This window comes from Ammospiza caudacuta, chromosome 15 (genome assembly GCF_027887145.1).
Source record: "Ammospiza caudacuta isolate bAmmCau1 chromosome 15, bAmmCau1.pri, whole genome shotgun sequence".
In the NCBI taxonomy this organism is placed as follows: Eukaryota; Metazoa; Chordata; class Aves; order Passeriformes; family Passerellidae; genus Ammospiza; species Ammospiza caudacuta.
In genome coordinates this window covers 18,581,848-18,602,474 of record NC_080607.1, presented here as the reverse complement: position 1 = coordinate 18,602,474, position 20,627 = coordinate 18,581,848, and the positions used below count along the sequence as shown (strand labels likewise).

The following is a 20,627-nucleotide window of genomic DNA, read 5'->3' as shown; positions in this document are numbered from 1 at the left end:
GAGCCTGGGGTTTCTAGGCCTCAAGGACACACATTATTCTGTCTTCTTTGTTGTTTTTTTTTTATAAACACCATTTGCTGCAAGGAAACCAGAATGCCTCCATAGAGCAAGAGACCAGGAAATTTCTCCTTCCTTATTAACGTTCAAAATTACAAATCAAACCATTCTAAATTTCTCACATAACCAAAAATGAGAACCAGACATTTATCTACCACATAGCCAGGGACCGAGCTGAAAGGGAACTTTATGGTCTGAGACATGCTAAATTTGTTTTCAATTACTCTGTCCACACACAAAACCTTGATGAAGCCATACAAAGCAAATAGTACTGGAAGATCAGAGAAAAGGAAGATTAAGCTAATGGTATTCATGGCCAAACCAGGGTTTTATTCCTTTTTTTTTTTTCTTTTCACCAGTCAGCAGGAGGTATCCTTGCACAGAAGGATTAATTCCCCCCTGGAAGGGGACCACATGCAGCATCAATGCAGTGCTGGCAGCCTTCCTCCAGTGTGGCAGATGTAAGTGACACTCACTCTGCAGAGCCACCACTCACCCAGCACACATTCTGGAGGCAGCAAAGCCAGGGGCTGTGCCCCAGAGACCCCCAGGCAGGGCTGAGTGAGCAGCCTGCCCTGGCATGGACAGCTCCATTGAAGGCACCAGGCCCTGGTTTTGTAGAGCAAACTGCAGAGCCCAGCCCAGGCACAGCCCAGACCATCCCACACCTCACTGGCAGTGTTCTGGAGATGGGCAGGAGGGGAATGGGGCAGGAGGCTCTGTGCAAACCCTCAGCTGCTTCTGGGAGCCAGGGCAGGAGCAGGGAGCCGGGCTCAGAGCACCAGGGCTGGCACTGGAGGCACAGCATGGCCAGGAATGTGAAAAATACAGCAGCAGCCACGGGCACATTCAGAAATGGATAAAGCAAATGGGAGATGAAAAGAAACAGAGGCCCAAATGACAGATCTGCTGGGAACAGGCACTGATGGAGGAACAGCCCCTGCTGATCCACAGCCCAGATCCACTGGGAGCCACACAGAAACTCACCCTAAGCACAGGGCTTTCAAAATCCAGCCTTTCCTGGCCTTCAGCAAAGCCCTTGGATCACCAAAAGCCATCCTGTCTGCACAAGCAGTGAGGGAAGAGAAGTTTTTGAGCACTGAGTGTGTTTATTGTCATGCCTGACAGAGTAATTCTTGGTGGAGCCAGCTACAACAAGGAGAGCATCCTTTGGACAGGAGGGGTTATTACAGTGACAGCAAAGCAGCTTTTGCTCTCCCCTCTGCCCTGGCAGAACAAAATCCCAGAGTTATGGGTGGGAGGCTGAAAGGGAGGAAAACAGATAATAAATTACAAAAGAGAATCTGCCCCCAGTGAGCACAGTCAGTAGCAGCTGTAACAGAACTGGCTACATACACAGGGTTTCATACTGGCCACCTTTAAAAGTCATTTTAAGTTGTGTTTGCTCATGTACAGAATGAGCTCCCAAGACAAAACTGCTCATGGTTGTCCAATAATGTGCATGTCTGTGGGTGTGTGTTGTATGAATGCATACAGACTTAAAGAAGAGAGGAATTGATTCCCTGTTCACTGGCACTGTCTGTATCATCTGCTGGCCCAGGGGCATAAAACACACAGTAAAAGGCCTCCTGATCCTCCACAGAACCAGATTTTAAATCAGTTTGGTCTTTTTTTGTAATTTATGGTATTATGGCAATGCTGTGGGATGATGTAATTGTAAAATCAGAATAGCATTATAAAATCAAATACAAAGAGAAAAAATATATATAAAAGAGTCCAGTGTCCCCATTTAAAAGGGTTTATCCTTGAGCTAATTGACTGCATTTTCAGGGCTAGTATAGGTGATCATTTACCATAACCATTTCCATCTACCTTTCACTTGCTATGAACACAACAGGATGACTAAGGAATTAAAAAACGGACATGAACAGCTCAGGGAAACACTCCAGGAAATTGAAAATCAGAGTTTTACACTCATCTTCACCACCAATTTAGCACAGTTGGGGTCATGTCACAGCAGCTCTCTCTTTACCAGCACCAGGGAACAGCGACTCTCCCCCACTCAACAGGGACAGAACATCTGTGCTGCTTTTGTGTAGAGAAAATTCTGTGAGCTAGAATGACAGAACCCATCAGAGCCATGCTGCAGAGATATATCTCTTCTTAAAACTGAACTGCTGAGGACTGTCACTGTCAATAAACACTCACCTCCACTACACCAGGCAGTTGCTTTAATATTTAACCAAAGCACTGATCTTTTCTTTGGAGAAGCAAAGGTGGAATAAATTTGACCCTTAAACAAACTTTGAGAAGTGAAGATTTAAAATACTTTTTAAAATTCTAACTTTGAAATTAATTTTTTCCTCCCTTAGCAACAACAAAGCTGCTCTAAAATCTCTGTGTTTCAGAGTTGTTCTGCTCATCAGAACTGCTCCCTCCAAGCCCTGTCAGGGGAGCACCAGCCCCACACCAAGGTGTGCCTTCACTCTTTCTCACTTCTCTTTCCATGAAGAAAACAAAATCTGGATTTCAGTTTCAAGAGAGTGAGGATCAAGAAAGATTTATGAATACAGAACTCTGGGAGGAAATATTTTTGTGTATTATAAGGTGACCTATTCACAATAAAACTCCCCCAAACTGTATACAGATCGAGTTGGAAAAAACCCAACTCCTTTGAGTCACATTTGCCACAAGGGGAAAGAGAAGCCAGACATGATGTGTACCTTTCCATACTCTATTTTGGGACTTTAAGATCCTATTTCTTTCAGTTGAAAGATTTTTCTTAAACTTTGCTTTTGCCTAACTCCTACAATATTAACACAGCCAGACATAGGCTGGTCTGTGACCTGAGGAAATGCAAAGCACTTTGGCAGATAAACAAATAACATCATTCCAAAAACAAGGAGACTTTTCTTGTTAGGTTTGCTGCTATGATTTGGTTTCTAAACAAAATGGAAATGTGTGGCACGATTAAAAGCATCATCTCATCTCTGCAGAAATCAAACTCATTCTGCACTCCATCCATGGATCAATACCAGTCAAATTTGGGAAAGGGGAGGATTTGAGTGTCATTTGCAGATGGCACCTGTGCAATTCTGTATGCAAAAACGAGCAGATGCGCCCTTGCTGCTGAGTTTGTTCAGCCACACACCCAACACCACCCTGTGATGGCCCTGGCACTGCAGCCATCGGGAGCACACATCAGGCACATGAAACACACCTCCTGCCCTGTTCCAAAACTCAGGTCTCATCACAAACTGAGACCCCAGCTCCAAATACACAGAACTCAAACCCAGAGGTGTCAATTCCCTTCTAAACCATTCCCTGCCCAGTGCAGAGATGACCCAAATCCTGCACCCATGCACTGGCAGTGCCCCTGCCCGCGGGGATGTGAAACACAGGGTCAGTGCTGGGCTGCACAAAGAGCAGAGCTCTGCACAGGGGAAGGCTGCAACACTGCTCAGTTGTGCTGAAATCAAAGGATACATTGACAGCAGAGCCAGAAAGCAAGGCAAATTCTTTAAAGATTCTGTAGGTGATCGCCTGTATACAACAACATACCTATACAGGGGGAAATCAGTGCAATTTTGAAATTTAGATCTTTCAATCTAGGATATGCTTTCTTGAATTTAAATATTATTACAATTTATATAGAATTACATTATTAGCAGGAAGAAGAGAGATTCATAGAAAATAAATAACTTTTTTTATTCTTACCCAGAAGCCAGGCCAGAGAGGGGCAGTGATTTCCCAGGTCCTGCAGAGGGTGAGCAGCCAAAGCTCAGCGAGAAACCTGTGGTGCCTTGTGCCCTGCTGCAGGGGATGGTGACCACATCCTGTCCTGCTGCAGGGGATGCTGCCAGGGAATGCTGACCCTGTCCTGCCAGCACCCCAAACTGGCACTTCAGGCACCGCTCAGCAGCTGCAGCACCTCAGTTCCCAGCAGCATTACATGCTTTGCCTTTTCACTGCTGGGCTGCAGAGCCCAATTTTCTCGGGGATTTCTGGTTTAGCTGCTGCACATCAAAATGCTCCGTGCAGAGCTGGCTTTGCACGCTGAAAGCAGCAGCATCTGCAGCTGGTACTGTGCGCTTGAAGTGCCCCAGTAAGAGCTGCGTGAGCCCCACTGCTCTAGAGAGTGCAAGGGAGTCATGTATTTCCCTTTCACCCCAGCAGAGCTCTGCCTGTCGGTCTTTCTCCCTGGGATGGACAAAGCTGCATCTTTAAAGCACTTTCCTGTCTAGACAAGGCAAGCCGTGGCCAGGAGCAAAGTATAAACGTGGGGAATGGATTCTCTAGGGTTGGGGCTTTTATCTGCTCGAAAGCACTCGGCTCGCCGGTCTCTGAGCTCAGGGTAAGCCGGGTTTGGTCCGTGACCGTGGATCCCCGGCTGAGTCCCCTGGAAGTCACCGGGGATGTGCATGTGTGTGGCCAGCTCGGCGATTCACACTCATCCCAGAGCCGGGCGAGCAGCGTTCAACGAGCAGCGAGCACAAAGCCGTGAGAAATCGCTTCCTCCGGGGCTCCCTTCCTGCTGCCGTGCCCGAGATGAGCGGGGCTGCCCGGCCAGCGGGGCTGCGGTGTCCCGGCTGCCTGCCCTGCTCCCTCCGGCACCGCCAGCCGGCCCTGCACCAGCCCCAGGGCTGCCCCCGAGCCCTTGAGACCCTCCGAGATGATGCTCCGGTCCCCCCTGCCTGCCCTGCTCCCTCCGGCACCGCCAGCCGGCCCCAGGGCTGCCCCCGAGCCCTTGAGACCCTCCGAGATGATGCTCCGGGCCAACTGCCCCGCTGCTGTCCCCCCTGCCTGCTGCAAACAGCTCCAGCCTCGGATTTGGATCGTTAATCCCCATCGTTAATACCCGCTGACCACAAGGATTTTCTTGGGGAGGTTTTGCTCAACAATACTCGTAGCGAGATGGAAAATGTCACTGCATTGTCTCAGGGAGAGTGGCATATCAATAACTGTCAGGAATTCAACAAAGACCTCGTCCAGCCACTGTATCATGTAGCAGCTCCTCTGCCTGCTTCACTTAGAGCTGACATTGAGCAACAAAGCCCAATCCTCTCACATGGTTTTGTTCAATTTAATGTACTTGGGACACTGCAAAAGAACTCAAACCAGAAGGAAATCTTTGCCTTAGTTTCTTTTGCTCCCTACCAAAGCTGTCTAAAAAACCCTCTGCAGACAATCCTTTGAACATCTGATTCTGCTAAATTATAATTTTTTTATACTCAGTTTTAAGTGTTTCTTATTTTGGTGACAGTTTAGTCAAAATTCCAAGGGTTGAATCTCACTTGCTCTGCTGTTCCTTACAGTAAATGACAACCAGACTCCCAGTGTCTTACTGGGGCTTCTGCTTTCAGATGGGGATAATATAATAATAATTAATGTCTCTGTCTGGGACACAGAGACAGCAGCCCCTGGAGAAAGCAGTCAGGAGGGTTTGCTCCTGACTGACCTCACACCACAGTGTAAGCAAGTTGTTTCCTCTCTGGGCTCCAGTTTCCCTGCCCCTGTGAAGAGCTGCTCCTGTTTTCAGGATGCTTTGGCTATCTCAGATGACACTTTAAAAGAAGAGGCACAATGCATCTGTCTGTGTACAGGGAGGAGGGTTTGGAGCTCTCATCTTCACAGCTGGCTAAGAAAACCAACTGTGCCATTAAAGCACTTCCGTGCACACTCATGACAAAGGAGCTAAACCTCCCCAGCACGACAGAACTCACTGTGCCACCAGGAAACCAGAGGGTGAAAATTTGATGATTTTGACAGAATCACACTGGGGGAGTCCCTCAGCACGGGGCTCTGGCACCAGTTAGCAAGGCTGGACCCTTGCCAGCTGTCAGAACAGCCCCAGCCCAGCTGGAGCAGAGCAGAGGGTGGCAAAGCAGAGCTTTTCTAAAACCTCACCTTCCTCTGCCACACTCAGCTCATCCTTCCCCAGGAGCATCCCTCTGTGCCAGCCCGGCGTGGCACAAAGCTTGGCAGCAGCCATGGTGACAAGGGCACTTCCAACTGCACAGACATCAGTCTTGAGAGAGCAAGGGAGAGCTGGAGGCTCAGCTGGGCAGGGAAGCCCGTGAGCAGAGAGCTCTGGTGGGAGTTTACAGGACACTGCCCACCCTGTGTGAATCCTCCTGAGGATACTCCAGCAGGCTCTGGATGGGGTGAGCTCTGTGCTGGAAGTGCCCACATCTGAAATTCCAGCTTTGCTTTACAGCACACTGACTCCACATGCACAGTCCTGCAGTGAGAACCTACAGCAAAGAATAACTAAATCTTGGTTCTGCCTCTTCCAGGAGTATTTGTGACCCACAAAACCTACACATCCCCCTCAAACCAGCTGGTACACGCTGCTTCCCCTCACCTCTGCCTCAACTCCTCTCCATCAAAAGCAATGTATTCTCAATCAGGCTCAGAAGTTTCAGTGAGAGCTTTTCATTCACCTCCACTCAGAATTACAGCCATGCTTGCAGCACAGCACGGGGCTGCTGACCTACTCTCACATTTGATGGCATACTGGTTCTGAAGAGGATTTCCCAGATGCAGCTGAAATCTCTGGTTTGGCCACTGCACATCAATCCCTGCAGCAGTAAATAAACCCAGGGCCCAGAGCTCAAAGCTCAAGAGGCCCCTGCAAGGATCCCACAGCGCAAACAAGCCCTGCAGCCCCGCAGTAAATCAGGTGTGAAAGGTGCAGGTGCTCTGTCACACCAAACCCCTGCAGGAGCCAAGCCCAGCTCCAGAGCAGGCCAGAGGTGGCACAAAGATGCTGTGCAGCACCAGCAGCTCCAGCACAGCCTGGCCTGGCCCTGCCCTGCACAGGGGCCTGGGGAAGGTGGGGAAAGGACAAACCCAGCTCTGGGATGTGCCCTGGCAGCAAACCCCCCCGGCTGACAGGGCTGACGGGGTTTCAGCAGCTCAGCTCCAGCCCACCCCACGTGTGAGAGTGCGAATCACCCCATGAGCTGTGATTTGGTTTTGAGTTTCCATCAAAGGCTCTGGTTTCACTAACACACCAATGAATTAGCTGAATGTTGGAAGTCACATACAGTTAAAAGTCAGAGCCCCATGGGAAGCCCAGGCTAAGAAACAATGTCTCCTTTGACTGCGAAACCACAAGAAAACACAGACGGCAAAATTCAAATATAAAAGGAAAGTAGAACATACGTTTGTTATTGTAAAGCAGCTCCTGTGAGCTCCACTAACAACTCTGCCATTCCAGCTTCTTTTTAATAAGAAAAATAAAAAGAGGCAGTGAAAGCCACCACAATTTTTAAAGTTAAACCCAGGGGAGCATTGGGCTGGCTGTGCTGAACAGGAGCCCCTCTCTGCACAGCTTTCCTGCTTGGAGAGAAGCAAGGGGAGCCTGGCACACAGGGGTGGAGGGGCTGGGGGTCCTTGTGCCTGCCCCTGCCCTCACCTGAGCCCTGGGGTTTGGCAGCCCTGCTCTGCATTTGGATGTTATACCAAGTTAACAGTGGGAATTTAAGCTGTGCCATTCCACTCCAGGGTGTGCTTGCTCTGCCACCTCTATCCCAGCTCTTTGCACAGGAGCAGCCACTGCCTTTCCCAATGGACAGGCTCTTGCACAGCCCTGACTGGAGCAGTTGGGTACCAATAAGCAGCTTTGGTGAAAAGAGCTGGGAACCAAACGTGCCTCCCCCTCCTCTGTGGTCTCAGTGACCAGGGGGACCTGCAGGATGGAAGGAGCAGGGAAACTTCAGCTTTGTCCTGGCTACAAAGCGTCTCCTGGCTATTCTCAGCACCTTAACACCCTGGGGATACACACACCCCTAAAACCTGAGCTTCCCTACAGTTAACACGAGCTGTAAACTCCTCCCAGGAGCGACTCAAACACCTGAGCTGGGAGCCTGTGCTCCTCCATGGGACTCTCCACAGCCCTGAAATCAGACATGTGAGCATTCCATGGCCTGCAGGGCTTCTCCCCCTGCTCCTGGCACAGCCAATGTCCCCTCCCCGTGTCCAGCTGCCCTGAGGCTCTGACCACCAGCCCTTCTCCTGCCATGCCTGGAGTGCAGAGCCTGGAGCGCAAACTCGAGCCGTGACGCGTGAAGAAGAGGAAGCAGCATCAGAAAGATAAACCACAAGATAAGGCTTGGAGGATATGAGATCTGCTGGTCTGCAGCTTCAGAGCACCCAAAAGAAGAAATCTGCATGCAAAATGCATTTTCCAAAAAATAAATATTGCCGGGCAGCACCGTGCTGCAAAAACCAGCCAATATCCCTTCTGCCAGCAGGTTCAGCTGGGTAATTAGTCATGTGGAGGGTTAATTGAAGGCTTTTTTAAAATCAGATTTGTTTCAAAAGGGATTGTATTTTAGAAAAATACTGTTTACATCTAACAAGAAGACAAAAGTTAAACTTCACAGAGAGGAAAGAAAGAGAGGGGGGAAAGAAAAGATCCCCTGAAGCCAAATAACTTCTGACATGAAAACTTTGGATTTTACTAGCCTCCCCCAGTCTGAGATGTCATAAACCATACAGGTGCAACTATCTCATTACTTGGCATCCATATGAAGCGGGTTATGTTCAAGTGAACACAAATTCAACAAATACTTCCAGCTTTACAAGAAACCTTCAGAAAGAAACTGTCCATATTTTCCCCAGATGCAGGCCCAGCTGTGCAGAAGCACATCTGCTCAGGGAACTCAAGTGGACATTTGAATTTATAGTTTTAGATCCTGAAGCTTGATGGCAAATTATGATAAAACCAGCAATATTGGTTCCTGTCCTCAACAGAAAATCTAAATGCCTCTTTGATTGATATTGATTGCAGGAAGGAAACAAATTCTATTTGCCCATGTCACAAAAACTCCTTCACTGCAATAAGGACCCTGTTGATAGGAATACCTGGGGAGGGTAAGTGATACTGTAGTTGCAGCCAAACTGAGAAAGGAGCAAGTGCTGATTGCTATCATTCCTGCTTCTAGGCAGCTTCAAACGCACCACAGGAGGCTGTGAGCTTGTCAGACCCAAACCAAAATCCTGCATTTCTGAGGTATGGCAAATGGGACTGCTGTTTATTATTACCCTGCACCCTCTACTCAAATACCCAGGCCATACATGTAAGTCCAGCTCCATCAAAGCAAACAAATTCATTGATTTAACAATTTATGGCTTGATTTTAAAAGGGGGTGAGCCTGCAGGGGAATACTGAACATATGCTTGAAGTTAAGCACAAATCAACCCAGTGAAATTAGTGGTATTGATCACATGCTTGAAATTACACATAAATGTTAATGTTTTCCTGGTTCCTGCAAGCCCTGAGTGTGTCAGGAACATCTGTGGGGTACAGCCAACTTTGTTTAGTGAGGGCTGAAGCTGTGGCTGACCTGCTCAGCTTCCACACATCATTCCAGCACTCTCCCAGTGACACAGCACAGCCCCGACCCCAGCCTGGCTTTGGCTTTCCTTCAGGAAACATGGGCTGAAAACAGGGGAAATGAGGGAAATGACTGATGTGCCCCCACTTGGCCACGCTGCAGCTACTCAGCCAGTATTTTATACCACTCTTTGAAAGGTGAAGGAAAAGCTGTTCACACTCCAAACAGAAGAAGGGTTCAGCTCATTCAGCTCTCAGGTCAGCAAGGGGACGAATTCATTCTCTCCACCATGGCAGCCTGAATTTTGCTCACTTGCTTCAGCAGTGACTTCCCAGGCACCTCATGACAGTCATGCCAGGGGATCACACGAGGTTTATACAGCCCAGAAAAAGCAGCAAATACATTGCCCACATTTCTGAGCTTTCAGAAGCCAATCCAAACCAACCTTCCCAAAGTCCTGGACTTCACCGCGGCTCAGCTCACACCCTTTAAGCACATCCAAAAGCTCACAGGGCGCTCCTCTTTTAGGCCCAGCCCCCAGCGAGCATCTCAGAGATGATCTTGCCCCCCCTTTTCCTGAAGGAGACCCCCAGACCTTACCTGGACCACGGGGTGGCCCCCGGTGGGAGCCTTGACGGCGCCGCGGCTGCCCTCGGTCTCGTAGTGCGCGCGGTGGTGGGGCTTGGGCTGCACCTCGATGCGCAGCTCATAGGGGCCAGACTGGCTGCACAGGGGCCACTCCAGGGGAGGCAGGGACTGCACGGGCACGCTGGGACACAGAGAGAGTCACACACCAACAGGGAGACTCCTGAGAACCTCATTTCCCAAAGCCCGGTCCCCCCTTCCTCCCAGCGCCCCACCTGAAACGTTCAGGAGTCTGCTTGAACTCCCATGAGCTTCTGCTGGACTGCTCACACCTGACTGCAAGCTCTGCTGAGAAGGCAACTTCTGTGGGCCCATCTCCTTGCTGGGAGAGTAAGATATTTCTGTTCTTTAAACAGAAATATCTGTAGCAGTTACATTTTTTCAAAGAGCCCCTCTTTTACCTAGCTCTTCTTTTTTCAAAGACCCCCCTCTTTTACCTAGCTTTTGTTTATTAAAAGATCCCCCTCTTTTATCTAACTTTTGCTGTGTGTCTCTAATTTGGATCACAGCATACATATTGTGAAATATTAACTCCATTTGCCACTACCTACCTGTTGTGTAAATTAACAGTTGTAAGATTTCCATAAATATGAAAATGCACATCAATAAAATGCTAAACATTCTTACCTGGTACTAGTTTTCCTGTTATGAAAATACATAAGGGTTTATGACATGAAATGAATACACTGCAAGGTACAACTAAAGCCTGCACTGGATTTTAAGCCACTCTCACTCTGTGAGCACAGGCTGCTGCCAGGACCGGTCTGACAAGCCAAGGAAGTCACAGCCTGTGCTCTCGCACTCACAGTTTATGTTCAGCAGGTCAGGAACACCCTGGGCCAACCTCAGAGCCAGGAGGATGGCACTGACAGGGTGCCAGCAGGGACTGGGAGCAGAGTCACACACTTGGCACCCTCGGTCTTGGCAGATGCCACAGAGCCAGACAATGGAGGGCTGAGATTTGGGCTAAGGGACAACTGACAAAGTGACAACCAATGCTAAGTCACCAGAGCTGACCGAATGCTCAGTCTGACCTGGAGCAGTGAGCTCTGTTTAGAATCAGGCATTATTTAAAGCATTTTTATCACAAATTTCCATTAAGAAGTGACTTTACAAATTTTAAGAGCAGCAGGATGGCACCAGAGTGCTCAGCCTTTGTCAAAGGCTGTCTGCAATCTATTTACACAAATCATTTGGAAATTTATAGTGTACTGTGCTATCAATGAACCTCTTTGGTGATGTTTCTTCAGAGCCCTGACTTTTTCCTCTCAGAATCCTAAGGGACCAGGCTCCTATTAACCAGTGCTGTCTCTGGGCACTCAGCTCTGGCCTGCAGCAGGATCTGCCCAAGAAAACCCTCCCTAGGGATCATCAGCCATGACAGAGGACACCAAACCAAGAAAAAACATGGAAAAGACACCCACAGGAAGCATTACATACCTGCAGATTGGTATGGCAGGCACCAGCTGCTTCGTCCAGGATGGAGGAACCAAGAGAATGGATTCTGGGGCCGAGTTTCTCCTGTCCTCCTGCTCACAAGGCCCGTGGAAGTCGACAGTCTGAAAGACGTGACACGGAATGCTGTTTTTGTGGGAAGCCACGGGCGAAGGATCGGGGCTGGTTTTCCAGATCTTGGTGGGGACGCCGCAGGAGGGATCCGTGGGAAGGCTGCTCATAGCATCCATGGCAAGGGCAGCGCTGGCCAGCTGCGTGTAAGTGGCTGCAGAGGTGTCCTCTCTCGGGGGCAGGCGAGGAGAGGGCTGTGGAGAGGGGCTCCGCGACTGCCGGGGCGAGGAGCAGGGCAGCTGGGCGCTGTAGAGCCCCGTGCAAGAGAACCTCCGCTTTGCACCTGGCGACGAGGACCTTGAGTTGGGACAGGGAGATGGTGAGTGGCGTCCCAAGCAGGCTTCCTCCGTGGTGCTTGTTCGTGGTGACATTATTGGAGAGGTTCTAGGAGAATAATGAGTATGGATGTTTTGAAACTGCGGACAAAGGTCATCACTAGGACCATTATTTGGTGAAACACATGGAGACGTGCAAGGAGATACATTTGTCTCTGAAATGAAACTTGCAGAGGAGCCGCTACTAGCTGGGCTCAGACACAGTGGTTCTCTGTAGCCCTCAAAGCCAGGGACAGGCAGGGTAACCCTGGGGCTAGTGGTGGCTGAGTTTGGCTGATGTTCTGCCAACAGAACATCTGTGTCTCTGCTGCGGAAGGGCCCCCCCGAATGGATCAGTTCATGATATGGAGTTATTTCAATCCTAGGGCTCGGAGCAGAGGCCCCTGCAGCGTTGGCAGGGTTTGTAGGTGTTGGCCCTATGCTATCTGGCTGTCCATATCTGCCCATGGGATCTGCAGCAAGGCTAGGAAAAGGCAGGGGGCATGGCTTGAGGCCACAGTCCAAGACATCATGAGCGTATGTAACTCCAGAGGGTGGGCTGTTGGTTTTATGTGGAGTCGGTTCTTCTGGAAAAAGAAGGGTCTCTTTCAGACTGTAAATATTGTTACAGAAGCTGAGCAATCATGGATTAAAAAAATGCATACTTATAAACTGGTTGTGATCTGATATTAGCTTATTATTTCATTCTTTTTCACTGCAGTTAATGCCTGTGAGAAGTACTGGATTAAGAGCCAGGGAAGCTCAAGCGCTCAGGGCAGGTGCAGCATGGACAGAAGCACTGCAAACACCTCCAGCCAGGCTCCTGCTGCCTGAGCCTCACCTGAGGGATCCCCTAGGCAGGTGAGCAGCGTGTCAGCCCCTCTGTCCACAGCCTCCTGCCAAGGACACCCCGGGTGCTGTGACTTTGGTCACATTTTGCCAACCAGGAGCTGGACTGAAACCAGCACATCACAAAATCATTTCCAAACAGGTCTACATAAAACCAAATGTTGAGGAACAGCTTTTGCAGAAGGGAGAAACACCTTCCTTACACAGCCAAACCCAGCCAGGAAAGGCTTCACGAACCCAAGCTGAGCTCAAACTCTTACACTGAAAAGTCAGATCTGTGTGATGATTTGTTTGGCTCTGCAACATGACAGCAAGTTTGGTGACAGGTTTCATGTGAGTCAGAAAACACATTCACAAATATTTGTTAGAGAAGAGACAGGGAGGAAGAATCCAGCCCTGTGGTTAAGGGCAATCCCATTCCAATTTCAGCCCAGGGAACATTTTCAGACAGGGGTTATAAAATACACAATAACAAGTGTTCAGTAGAGCTCCCTCTCTGCTGGTACCCAAACCCCTCAATTTTCAGAGATTCCCATTTTGCAAACTCTGCCCAGGCTGCAGAGCACAGGGATGCTTCCAGGGAACACAGAATTCCCACCAGCACTGCAGAGCCCAGCTCCAGCCCGGTCCCAGCACCTGAGGATGTGCACTGGCAGTGGCATCCCAGAGAGCAGAGCCATGGCAGGCATTCCCATGGACATCAGCCCCTGGAGCAGAAGAATATTTGTCATGACACAAAAACATGCAAAACATTACCAGGATTTGTATATGTTTTTAAAGATTTCAGTGTTTCCAGCAGGAAATACCAGAAACAGCTCCACAATTTGGGATTAATTCACCCTATCTGCTCACTCTGGGCACAGATCAGTGCATGTCACAGGCAGAGGGTTTCATTTAAATATTTAAATTACTGCTCCAGCATTTTGTCTAACTCCTACATGACATTAGACAGCAATTCCCATGAGAAAATACCACACAGAAAGCCAGGCAGGAGCTGACTGTGCTTTCTGCAAAAGCAGCAGAAGTTCCCAGTGAAATTTCTACATGCAGAGAGATTTTGACTTATTTTCAGCGGGCTTCTGTTCATTTTTAGGAACTGCTGAGCCTTTGTGATCAGTGGGAAACCCCAAGAGCCGAGCAAACAAACCAACACACAGAATGGCTGGGACAGGAGGGGAGCTGCACACGACAGCCCAGCTTGCACATTTCTTAAGGTTCCCTCTGGCTTTTAATCCCAGCACACAGCTGGTTTGGGGATAGGAAAACAGCAACGAGTCACTGAATTGCGAGCCAAACGTATTTTTAGCGCCGTTGATTTCAGAGCTTTGGCACTCAGGAGCAGTGTGTCATCCCCATCACTCAGGTCTGACACATCGAGCCTCGAGATCGCTGCTGAGATTCCCTTTGAACAGAACTCATCATGTCTGCACGCTGAGCAGAGAAACACACCCCCACGGCCTCAAAGCATGCTCTGGGGACAGCCAGCCCCTTTCCAGCTGATGCCAGGGGGCAAAACCAGCCCCAGGCAGGGCCAGGCTGGATGCCAGGCTCGATGCAGGGTTTGTGCACCAGCAGGAGCAGAAACCTCTCCAGGCTGAGCAGCTTCACCTCAAGGAACAGGTGAGCCTGTCAGCTCCCTGTGCAGCACACCCACAGCTAAAGCTGCTCCCCACACCTTAAACTGAATTAGCTGTGCCAGGTACAACAGGTACAGAACCAAAACTCAACACAGCCAGCAGCAAAGTCAGCTGGGGGAGGCTCATGTTGGGTATGGGAAACGCAAATGTATTGTATGTGCATGTGTAATTTTAAAAGTTTGCTGAATAAAGAACGCACCCCTTACTCACAGTGACAGCCCATCAAAACCCGGGCTTCAGACAGCCCACATTTTCCCGGCTTACCCCTGAAACAGCGCGTTTCAAAGAGCACTTTCAGCCTGGCACTGCCCCACGTTGCAGGTGTGAATAACAGCGCTCACACACACACACACACACACAGAGCAAGCCGCAGCCTGCCCTGGCAGCGGGACACAGCCCAGCAAACACCCCCAGCTCCAGCAGCAGCGATGTTTATTGACTCTGCCCGCACGGCAAGCTGTCAGTGCTGCCCGTGGGCACGGCGGGGCACACACCCTGCCCGGGCCGTGCCGTGCCGTGCCGGGAGAGGCCGGGCCTGACTCACGGGCTGGGCTGGGGCTGCGGGAGCTGCACAATGCCGGCACTGTCCCGCTGCTCTGCCCACGGCTCTGTCCCCACGGCAACGCCGGGGATGCTGCAGCGGCTCTGACCTCACCGCGCAAGGATGCGGGCACCGCGCTCAAACAGCGACGGCTGCTCCCACAAATAAACGCCCTTCCATGGAAATCAGCAGGAATGCTGCCTGTTGCTTCAGCAGCAGGGGACTGGCTGCTCCGCTCCGGCCAGCTCGGCTGAGGTCAGGAATATGCTCGAGGAAAGGGCAGGGCAGAGCCAGCAGCCCCGGGAGAGGAGCATCACCAGCAGCTGCTTCTGTGAGCAGCGTCCAGCCCTGCCTTTGTGAGGGCACAGGATGCTGGCCAGCAGCTCGGCTGCTTTCTCCCTGCCCTTGCAGCTGCCATGGGGACACAGAGCCCAGGACACAGCAGTGGCTCCAGGCAGATGGCCCCAGCACCACTCAAGCTTCTCCCTGACCTGCCAAGGTGAGCTTGGACAGGAGCTCAGGGCAGCAAACCTCACAGTGCTGGCCCTCTGCCACACTGGGATGGCAGGAACAGCCCTGCCACCCTCCAGCTGGGCTCCCAGGGAGGGAGAGCCCTCACAGAGAACAGGTACGGCATGGATCAGCCCAGCAAAGGTGTTTTCCAAGGAATGAAGCAACTCAGAGATAAGCTTTGCTCCCAAGGCTGTGCCAGCATCCAGAGTTCATCCATTTCTGCATATAGCACCCCAGAACACAGACTGCGATACTCCAGCAAAGCACTGTTCTCTCCACTGCTGCTCTGATGGGTATTTCACAGACAGCCCTCAGCACAGGCAGCTCCAGCACTTCCCCCCTCCCTGCACTCAAGCACTTCCCAGCCCGAGGTTTCACTGCTGATTCACCTTCTGATTCAGTACCAAAGGATCCTTCTGCTTTCACAGGGGGGTAAAGGAAAGCGAGTCTCACACCCAGGCAGCGCTGGCACCTCCTCGTGCTCTCAGTCAGCTCTGCTGTCAGCAAACATCCTTCCCTGTGTCACTCACTCCTCTTCCTAGAGCAGTGTGATGCCCAAGCCCTCTGCGATCCCACCCAAGCTGCCCACAAGCTGCCAGCTCTCACTGCCCCTTTTTCCCACAGATCTTACACCCATGACTGTATCTCTCACCACAGCAGGGCCCTGGATGCTCCTGTACTGCAAATAACCACCAAAGAGCTCCCCTGGCCAGACCCAGAAAGGGTGCAGACACAGCCCCACCAGCCCTGGGGAAGCCAGGCAGCCTCCCCAGGGGAAGAGCCTCAGGAGTGCCCTCAGGAACCCAGGGAGAGCTGAACCACAGGCGAAAGAGATCAAGGGATTTCAGTTCCAAAGGACACGACCCTTGATTTACCAAACTGCCTTTCGCACATCTCTAAATGGTGGAAAGGGAAAGGCTCCCGAGGCTGCCCAAGGCCAGGGTCACAGCAGGGTGAGCACACACGCCTTGGGGACGGCCACCCTGCGCTGGTCTGAAACAAGGCAGCGCCTTCAAAGCCACCACTCAGCCAAATGTGACAATTAGCATGAAATGAGGGAATAAAGGCCCACCCAGCAGCTGCATTCCACGCCGGGCTTATCCAAACCATGCTCTAGGAAAAGCTAAAGATAGCCCTGTGCAGGCCAGGGGCACGAGCTGGGCTCTGACCTCACATCCGCTGGCTGCAGCTCCTGGGATTGAACTGGAGTCCCTTATTTGCATAAGGAAAAGAGTCCATTTGCTTTTTTTAATTAACTTGCTTATTGTCATTTGAATGGCCAGTCCAGAGCTTCTTTGCATTTTTCAAAAGCTGAGCTGTCTGTTATTTACACTAACTGCTTGGAAGCTCCAAGTGAGAGCTGGTTTCCTGAGTGAAATCTGGAATTCTCTGGTAGATGTGCATATTTGTTTCCTTATGGCAGCGCTGAACACTGCCTCCTGTGTTCCTGAGCCAGCCCCAGGACCCAACTGCATGCACTTTCAATTTTTTTTTCCTTTTAATAGCTTTGCATCTGGGGGAAGAAAAAAAGGAACAAGGCAAATTATTCAGGGCTTGACACCTACAAGATGTGGCAATGTCCCTGGGAGTCTGTCTACATACAAACAAGCATTTGGAGGAATATTAATATTTATGGGTGCTCCCTGCTTCCCCTCCCTACACTACACACACAGGCCTTGTAGATCCATATCACCAGATGCAGACTCAGAGTGTAATCAGCTACAGCAAGGCCTGAGCCTCCAGAAAACACTCCTTCCCATCTGCATGCTTACCTGCTGTCAGGGCAGGGTTTCATCTGGAATCTTATTTAAACACAGGTTTTGTCTGGATTTGCAGAACACCCCTCAGAGCATCAGCTCCCAGAAGGGCTGAGCTCAAGCATTAAAAATGAAGTGGCAGCTTTACCTCTCAGCAGATCATCCCCCAGCAAACCCGAGGGAGCTGCTGGAGCACAGCACTGTCTGCAGCTCAGCATTTTGTCTCTCAGCAGCCAGCAACAGGTGTGAGGGAAGAGCACACCCAGCAGCCATCAGAACTCGCTCCTCTGGGAGCCCTGTTTGCAGGAGCTCATTTGGAAACGCTCATTAACTCACCTGGCATGTCTGAAACGAGCTAAAATTGGGGCTATCGCTGATACCACTACCAACACCTGCACAAGAACTCTGCAGGGAATGCATCCCACACTTTTGTGCTCAAAGGACACATAAAACATCCTCAATGGCCAAATGAAATCACAGCTTCCCCTTGAAAGCAGCGCATGCCTTGCCCACACTCCCAGATCCTGTTCACCTGGACAGGCCCCTGAGTTCAGCAGATGTTTCTTGTTTGCAAATCCTGAGAATATTGCTAATTAAAGTCTGGCAAGTAAAGGTAAAAAGCACTCTCAACAGCACTGCTGCTTTTGGAAATGGCTGGCTTCAAGAGGAACATCTAATATTAACAATATTGACTGCAGGGTTTTTGTTGACCCTTCATTTCCCTGTTGCTTTTATATCAGTCCATGGCACACACAAGCACTACTGAATGCCAGACACTTTCAGGAAGGATATTCTGGCATCCCCATGACAACAAGTTGTGATATAGGTCCTACTTTTAAAACACAGCTTTGGATGGATACTGCCAAATTCCAACCTTTCAAAAAATTGTTTATCAGGAATAAATGTTCACCCCAATCCATTCCTAGAGCCACAAATTTACATTTTCCTGCATTTTTTAAGTTTCAAAAATCCCTTTTAGCATGCTTATAGATGTGTTATTTCAGGATGTGTCATGAGCGGTGCGTGGAGCAGCCCAGGCTGGGAGGCAGGAACCAAATGCAGGAACCAGACTGAAGAGCTGGGACCCACTCCTTTGGTTTTGGTTCCACTTTGAATCCTGCTCTACACAGGACTGTTTGCCCAAGTGCAGTTCAGATGAGGCCAGGACTGCACATGAACAATGAGCATCAGTTACCAGCAGCATGTGGACAAAGCCCTTGCTCAGAAATTGACCATTTTCTGCTCTCGTGTAAACACGCTTTAATCTTTTGTACATTAAAGCTTGCGGATGTATCCTGGATTGCTTACAGACTGGAGCTGCTGCCTTTTCAAAGCCAGGGAGAATGTTCTCCAGATTACAATGCTCATATATATGGTTGGGATCTTTTTTTTTTGTTTTAATGCTAATGATTTCCATCTTTGGAACAAAATTACTACTAATTATGGTTTCCAGTCATTCAAAAGTGAAGAAAGCAGGCTCAAGAAGGAAGTTACTTCTACAACAAGCACACACTGCTCTGCATTTATGTGGTTTGAAGATTAAACTTTCTACCCCCACCTACGTATGATTATATTCTGTAGAACTTCCCACTAAAGGCTTCACAGCAGCACTGTGTACTGTAAAGATGTGAACACACCAGCATCTGAAGCTTTCACTGACATTCAGTGTATTTTCATTAAAACCATTAACCCCTCCCCATCGTGGATTTATTGTAGCTTATTTTGATCTACATGAAACCTTGGAAGAAAATTCAGCTTTGTCCACCTGATGGCATGGACCATCCCCAGTAAGCTTCGATGCTGGTGCACATTTGTACACTTAAACAAGGACAGAGAGAATAAAACTCAGCAACAAGTCTCCATTTCACTGATGACACCACAACTCAGGCCTCAAAGGTCTCCTCCTTCAGAGGAACACAACATCTCTGAGATGCCCCGGGGAAACATCAGCTCTCCACTGAGCAGAATCCAAACCAATGTATCTTAGAGACAACATCCCAACAAATCATTCCTCTGGGTCCTCTCAGCTTTGTCTTGTTTAGACAAATCTATACTTTATGGGAAGCATCCCTGTTTAGTACCATCAACAGACCGAACTAAAATTTAGAAAGTCAGGGAACACTTGCCGCTGCGCTGCTCTTTAAGTATCACAGCAAAAGCCCAGAAAAGCAGAACAGCCTGCAAAGCTTTCCTTTTTTTTTTTTTTTTTCTCAATTCTAACTTAAGCTGGTGCTGTTTGCCCCTAAGCTGGAGCCATGGCTGCGGGCGGGTCGGGCTCAAGGCTGGCAGCAGCTTCGAGGGCAGCACAGAGCGGGCTGCGGCTCCGAGGGCAGCACAGAGCGGGCAGCAGCTCCGAGGGCAGCACAGAGCGGGCTGCGGCTCCGAGGGCAGCACAGAGCCGACAGCAGCTCCGAGGGCTGCTCAGGGCCGGCAGCGGCTCCGAAGGCAGCACAGAGCCGACAGCGGCTCCGAGAGCAGCACAGAGCCGGCAGCGGCTCCGAGGGCAGCACAGGGCCGACAGCGGCTCCGAGGGCAGCACAGGGCCGACAGCGGCTCCGAGGGCAGCACAGGGCCGACAGCGGCTCCGAGGGCAGCACAGGGCCGACAGCGGCTCCGAGGGCAGCACAGGGCCGACAGCGGCTCCGAGGGCAGCACAGGGCCGACAGCGGCTCCGAGGGCAGCACAGGGCCGACAGCGGCTCCGAGGGCAGCACAGGGCCGACAGCGGCTCCGAGGGCAGCACAGGGCCGACAGCGGCTCCGAGGGCTGCACGCCCCAGCGCTCCGGCTGCCCGGGAGCTGCTTGGGCACGGTGCGGGGACAGCGAGAGCCCGGCCGGGCTGTGCCGAGCGCCTCCGCTGCCCTGCCGGCTGCACGGCATGGGGACAGCGGCGATGTGCCCGGCCGGCCCGACACTGCAGCCCGGCTCACACCGAGCCGCTCGGTGCAGCGGCCCCGGGCAGGCACCTGCCGGCCCAGCAGCACCGACGGCCGCGGCCCAGCCCCGCCTGCCGGGCCGGCCCCGAGGAGCTGCCGGGGGCTCCGCCGCGCCCGGGCGGCCCCTCACCAACCTTCGATCGGCTTGTAGTCGTAGTCGTAGTCGAAGAGGATGGAGAAGTCGAGCTCCTCCTGCGGGCTGTCCGGCCGGGCCGGGCCGGGGCCGGGCCCCGGGCCCCCCTCCTGCGGGCCGGGGTCGGGGCCGGGCCCGGGCCCGGGGCCCGCGGCGCTCATGGCGGCCCGGGAGCTGGGCTGCCCCGACCCGGCGGAGAGCCGCGACCCGGCGGAGCCTCCGGCAGCGAGAGCCGGGCGGTCACAGCGGGAAACGGAGAGAACAACGCGAGGAAACGCCAAGAAATAAATGCCCTGGCTGGGGAGGCTGCGGCGGGCGCGCTGCCCCGACGGCGGGTGCGGGCGGCGAGCCCCGGGCGGCACGGCTCGGCCCGGC

General features: G+C 51.3%; 1 protein-coding gene across 1 annotated transcript in view; it reads right to left on the bottom strand.

The window, feature by feature from the left end:
• Positions 1-20,413, bottom strand: part of NFATC2 (nuclear factor of activated T cells 2) — a 71,178-nt gene extending 50,765 nt beyond the window's left edge. Inside the window, exons 1-3 of the mRNA XM_058814841.1 lie at positions 20,254-20,413; positions 11,448-12,474; positions 9,963-10,131 (exon numbers count right to left, since the gene is read on the bottom strand). Coding sequence (XP_058670824.1) covers positions 9,963-10,131; positions 11,448-12,474; positions 20,254-20,413 — 1,356 coding nt within the window. The remainder of the gene's footprint in view (positions 1-9,962; positions 10,132-11,447; positions 12,475-20,253) is intronic.
• Between the last annotated feature and the right edge of the window lie 214 nt (positions 20,414-20,627).